The following is a 6437-nucleotide window of genomic DNA, read 5'->3' on the forward strand; positions in this document are numbered from 1 at the left end:
GCACTACTTGGCAGGGATTGGATTCACCAGAGCCTTTGTGTTCCTTCCACCCTCCACCAGCAGTTAGCACTATGGAATGAAGAAGGCCACATGGAGATTGTAGAGGCCGATCCACGGCCATTCCTACCCTCTGCCATGTGTCTTGAAGCAAGGTATTATCATGACGACCTCGGTCCTTTCACTTTCTTTGGAGTCAACCAGAACGGCCGCCCCCATGGTGTCACGGCCCAAAGGCTCATTGAAGAAGGTCTAGCCAATTCTCTAGAGGACTGGAATAGACCTTTCTATGCTGAGAACTCTGATGATTAGTCCCAATCAACTGGACAAGGATCGAGCTGCAACAATCCGATCCATCACAAAAAGATTGTTGATATACTGGGAAGAAAGGAAGTTTTTCATACAGAATCCAGCCACCAATATGGCAGAATTCACCCACGAAAGTACAAAGGAACAAGAAGAGGAAGTTTTACAGGAGGAAGTATTAGATTTTGCACCAGCAGCATTGGATGACTCCCTGCCAGAAGTGGAGGATCCTCTACAAGAAATAAACTTAGGGACAGAAGAAGATCCAAGGCCTACTTTCATCAGCACACTTTTAAAAGAACCACTCAAGTCTGAACTCATGGCACTTTTACAGGAGTTCAGAGATTGTTTTGCCTGGCATTATCACGAGATGCCAGGACTAGACAGACAGTTAGTAGAGCACAAACTGCCAATCAAAGATGGCTACCTTCCAGTTAAACATGCCAGAAGAAGAATGTCTATGGACACATAACTAAAGGTCAAAGAAGAGATAGAAAGGCTGCTCAAGGCAGGATTCATCAGGCCAGCCATCTATGCCGATTGGTTAGCAAATATTGTACCTGTTCTCAAAAGAAAAACAGGGGCAGTTAGAATCTGTGTGGATTACAGAAATCTGAATGAAGCATCTCCCAAAGACGAATATCCTATGCCAATGGCAGACATGCTAATAGACGGAGCTGCTCATAACCAGATGCTATCTTTCATGGATGGCAATGCAGGTTATAACCAGATCATGATGGCAGAACAAGACATCCACAAGACAGCCTTCATGTGCCCAGGGCATATAGGTGCTTTCGAATATACTGTAATGCCTTTCGGTTTAAGGAATGCGGGTGCTACCTATCAAAGGGCAATGAATTCCATTTTTCATGATATGATAGGACATTCTTTAGAAGTGTACATAGATGATGTGGTGATTAAGTCCCCCGAGGAAGGAAACCACATATCAAGTCTAAGGAAGGCATTCCTAAGAATGAGGCAGCACAAGCTAAAAATGAACCCCAAAAAATGTGTTTTTGGAGTCCAGGCAGGAAATTTCTTAGGATTCTTGGTTCACCAGAGAGGCATAGAGGTTGACAAGAATAAAGCAAAGTCCATCATAGAAGCCCTACCACCTCGGAACAAAAAGGAACTTCAGAGTCTCCTAGGAAAAATCAATTTTCTAAGGAGATTCATATCCAATTCTGCAGGAAAAATCCAACCTTTTTCTTCCCTGTTAAGGCTAAAGCAGGAACAAACATTCAAGTGGGAAGAACAGCACCAACAGGCTTTCCAGGAAATAAAAGATTACCTCTCAAATCCACCAGTTCTGTCCCCACCAAAGAGAGGCAGACCACTCAAGCTCTATGTATCTGCATCAGAAGTGTCCATTGGAAGTCTGCTAGTCCAAGATAACAAAGAAGGAAAGGAGCAAGCAGTCTACTATCTAAGCAGAACATTAACAGAAGTGGAAAGAAGGTATTCCGCGATAGAAAGGCTTTGCCTGGCCTTGTATTTCACTGCTGTAAAACTCAGACACTACATGCTGCCACACACTATCTACATCATCGCCAAGACAGACTTAATCAAATATATGTTGACAAGACCAATGCTGAGGGGCAGAATTGGGAAATGGACTTTGGCTTTGACAGAATTCACCCTCAGGTATGTCCCCCAGAAAGCTGTCAAAGGGCAAGCTGTGGCAGACTTCTTAGCAGATCACCCAGGAGAGGAAATTGAAAACATGGACTCTTTGGACATAGCAAATGCGAATCTACTAACTAGGGCTCATGTTTGCCTTAACAATCCAATCTATTCGATTCATCTTACACCTTGGAAACTATATTTTGATGGATCAAAGACAGATAAGGCTTCAGGAGCCGGGGTTGTTCTGGAGGAACCATTGGGGGTCAGACATTGCTATTCCTTCCAATTAGATTTCCAGTGCACCAACAACAGGGCCGAGTATGAAGCTTTGATTATAGGGCTTGAGATGTTGGTAGAATTAGGAATCCAATCCGTGGAGATCTTGGGAGATTCCATGCTTGTCTTAAAACAGATTGCTGGAGAATACAAATGTCTAAATCCTTCCCTGGCTGTATATCTAGTAGCAGCTAGAAATCTGTTGACAGAATTTAGAGAAGCTACTTGGGAATACATCCCAAGGGAAGAAAACTTCGCAGCCAATGAACTGGCTCAGGTAGCATCAGGCATACAAATGCCCGAAGACTGCGTCCAAAGGATCATCAAGATAGGAAGGAAAAGTCTACCATCTGTTCTGACTAGAGGAATGGAGATAGAAGTCAATTCTGCCTTAATCACTAAAGACGATTGGAGGGAGCCTATCATGACTTACTTACAATATCCCACTCTGCCCTCTGAGAAAAGAGTCAGAATCATGGCTACAAACTACCTCATGTGGAATGAAGATTTGGTCCAAAAAAGTAAGGATGAGGTGCTATTAAGGTGCCTTGGAAAGACAGAATATATGAAAGTCATGGGAGAAACCCATGAGGGGATCTGTGGGGCTCACCAAGGGGGAAGAAAGATGTGCTGGTTAATTAGAAGGTATGGCTACTTCTGGCCAACCATGTTGAAGGATTGCATCAACTATTCCAAGGGATGTGAAGCTTGTCAAAGGCACGGCCCAATCCAGCAAGCTCCTTCTGTTCCCATGAATCCAGTGGTAAAACCATGGCCTTTTAGGGGATGGGCAATGGATCTCATTGGCAAAATCTATCCAGCCAGCAGCCAGCAGCATTGTTTTATTATTGTTGCCACAGATTACTTCACCAAATGGGTAGAGGCCAAGCCAATCAAAACCACAACTTCTCAAGAGATCATCACCTTTATAGAAGAACAGATCATACAAAGATTCGGCATTCCAGAATCAATCACAACTGATAGGGGTTCTTCTTTCATATCTAGGGATATGCTAGATATGGCGGAAACATTCAAGTTCAAACTGCTTCAATCTACCCCTTATTATGCTCAAGCTAATGGACAGGCAGAATCAAGTAACAAGGTGATTATCAATATCATCAGAAAGATGCTGGAGAAGAATCCAAAGCAATGGCATGAAAAGTTGTCGGAGACTCTGTGGGCATACAGGACTTCAAAAAGAGAAGCAACTGGCATGACCCCCTATGCTCTAACCTACGGCCATGATGCAATTCTGCCTATGGAGATAGCAGTCCAGTCTCTTAGAATTGCTCACCAGCACAAACTCACAGGAGAAGACTACTCTCAAGCCATGTTACTTGAATTAGAAGAATTGGATGCAAGTAGGATTGACACCCTCAACAAACTCTTAGCAGGAAAACAGGCTGTGTCAAGGGCATACAACAAAAGAGTCAGAAACAAGAGTTTTGAAGAGGGAGAAATAGTCTGGAAGGCAATTCTGCCCCTTGGAGCACACATAGCTGGATATGGGAAATGGTCACCTACGTGGGAAGGTCCTTTTGTGATTAACCAGATCCTCGGAATGGGGGCATATAGGTTGCAGGACAGAGATGGAGTTATTCACAATGCCCCAATCAATGGCAAATGGTTAAAGAAATTCTACCCAACCATGTGGGATTCGCAGGCTGTACAGACAGACCCCGGGATAGAAAAAGAACAAGGCTGACCTTTTCTGTTTATATGAATCCATTTTTGCTTTAAAGTTGTTTTGTTTTTACTTTCAATATTATGTTTTGTTTATTGCATCAAGGGTAAATAAAAGTAGTAAGATGTTGTTTAAAAGGCAAATAGAATAAAGTTTATTTAAATAGCCACCCTAGCGGCAAAGTCTTTCAAGCAAACAAAGAAACAAAATTTGAAAAGACTAAAACCCTAATTTCCTGAGGGTTTCCTGCAGGTTCGCCTTCTTGACAGAAAGTTCTTTCTGGAGCAGCACCCCTTGGTGAATCGAGGCCTCTGCAATTTCCAAAGCTGGCCTGGAAGCTGCAACCATGCTTTGCACAAGGAAGGTGGCCTTGGTCTTAGAACTCAGTCCAGCCCCAAGCTTGTTCTGCACCTCCATACACTTTGCCAGTTGTTTTTGGAGCTCTTCAATTTGCTTCTCCAACTTGTCCGCAGTAGCCCTGGCTTCCTTGTATCCAGTCACCATCTGGTCCAGTTCTGCTTTCTGCCTAGCAAAATCAGCCAGATTGGCTTCATGTGTGGCCTTGCAGAACTCAGAGGTCTTGAAGGTGGGCCTAAGATCCTCATAACGATCATGCAAATTAAGCACATCTCTGGCCAAGCTTAGGCCCATCTCAAGAATAGGCTTCGGAGCCATGTTTTGTCTGTGTAGCAGGTCCAAGTCCTTCATTAGCTGATCCAGAGCTCCCTTATCTTGATCAAACTACAGCTCAGTGGACTGCCAGATTTTCAACCTCTCCATGGCCTCCTCCACTACTCTAGATTTTGCCTTGCTTGGAGGAGAGCTGAGTTTCTCCAGCCTATCCAATTGAGCATCCAGATCCATGGCTTCAAACTCTTCTAATTCTGGATCAGCAAAAGAGGCCGTGGTAGACGATCCTGGAAGGGAGTGAATAGGCATCTGCAAAAGAAAGCATGAGTTAGGACCGGGCAGAAAATAAAAAAACAAGGGACCTAAAGAATTATAAAGCTTACAGTGACGATAGGGGGCTTCAGGGGACTGGTCATCACTGCCAAGGCGCCAGCAGCTTTAGACACTTCTACCTGGAAAGGCTATAACAGTTAAGAAGGGAGAACAAAACAGAACTGCATGAAAACATGGACAGTTGAGGAGGAAAATTACCACAACCACAGGAGCGGCGGCAGTTGTTCCCACCTCAGCCTCCGGAACTACAACGGATAATTCTGCCTGATCCACAGGGTCTGATACAGACCGCTCCACCTGATCCTCAGCCTCTGGAATGGCAGTAGAGTGCTCTTCCTTGGCATCCTCAAAAAGAGCCAGTTCTGAGCTAGTCAGCTCAGCACTCGGACCCTTTTGTTGCTTCTGCGCCAAGGCAATACTCTCTGCGATCACCTCAGCAGGGATTTCATCCTACAAAACAAGGATCAGAACAGGAGGAATGAAGCAAAAGGGGAATTGATAGGAACCACAGAAATAAAACTTACCTCTCCTTCCGCCATTGCCGCTTTTTCTTGAGGCACTCCCTCCAGCTCTTCCAGTTCTTTTTCCTGCTCCACCTCCTCAAAAGCTTCTCGTAGCTCTTCATCCGTCCGAGAAGTGGTGGCCGGGACTGCTGCGGTTTCCTCTACAGCAACATATTCCACTTCACTCCTCTTTTTAAGTTTTTTCAACTTAGTAGGAGGAGGGGAAGGACTCCCAGCTGGACAGAACAAAAGGAAAATATTAGAAAAAAGGCAAGACAGAATAAATCTGAAAAGAACGGCTGGAACATTCCAAATTTACCTAAAACACCAGGCCGCGCGGTGTTGTCCAGAGAGGGAGCAGGCCCTTTTCTTTTTCTTCTGCCAGAAAGAACAGCCTCGGCAGGGGTTTGCTCTAGCTGGACCTCATCTTCTTCATCAGCAGAAGGAAGCTCCAAGTCCCCGGCCTCAATAACAGAAGAGACTGCACCAACGAGTTAGAGGTTCAAAACAAATCCAGCAGAGAGAGACAGAAGAAACGAACTAGAAGGAAACCTACCAATCACTTTTGCAGCCTGAACAGACTGTCCACCCATATTGGTTGTCAGAGAAGGATCTAAAAACAGGCAGAATATACATTAGAAATCGATCATCAAGACAGAACAAATCCCAGACAAAATCAGATATCTACCTTCTATGATTTGTGCATTGATGTCTTTGATGGTCTGGATCATGTGTGCTTTAGCATCCCCATCCGCAAAAATAAGCCAGTTTTCCCAGCCGTCAAAAAGCACCTTGAGAGCAGTGACAGAAGCAGGCAGACTTTGGAATATGGTTTGCCACCAGGCGTCAAAATCAGCCGAACTGCAGGAATTCGGCTCCCACGAAGGATAGAGGGCATCCGTTCTATTGTTAATCTTATTTACTGCACACCGGGCATCCTTGTGCACCTCCAGGTCATCTACATCCCTCCAAGAGGAGGCCCGATTGCAACTCCGATACGATTTCAGCGAAATGAGCTGAGGACAGCCAAGCTGCCTTGCACAGAAGTTGGGATGATANACTTCTGCCCCGAGATGATAATT

General features: G+C 44.7%; 1 protein-coding gene across 1 annotated transcript; it reads left to right on the forward strand.

The window, feature by feature from the left end:
• Positions 1-2872: 2872 nt before the first annotated feature.
• LOC117635229 (uncharacterized protein K02A2.6-like) lies at positions 2873-3910 on the forward strand. Its single transcript, XM_034369580.1, has one exon. The coding sequence runs from the start codon at positions 2873-2875 to the stop codon at positions 3908-3910; it is 1038 nt and encodes a 345-aa protein (XP_034225471.1).
• Positions 3911-6437: the final 2527 nt, after the last annotated feature.

This window comes from Prunus dulcis, chromosome 7 (assembly GCF_902201215.1).
Source record: "Prunus dulcis chromosome 7, ALMONDv2, whole genome shotgun sequence".
NCBI classification, from domain to species: Eukaryota; Viridiplantae; Streptophyta; class Magnoliopsida; order Rosales; family Rosaceae; genus Prunus; species Prunus dulcis.

Bases quoted from the DNA above. Each gene is read 5' to 3' on its own strand.
- LOC117635229 (XM_034369580.1), top strand. From the start codon at position 2,873: ATGTTGAAGGATTGCATCAACTATTCCAAGGGATGTGAAGCTTGTCAA.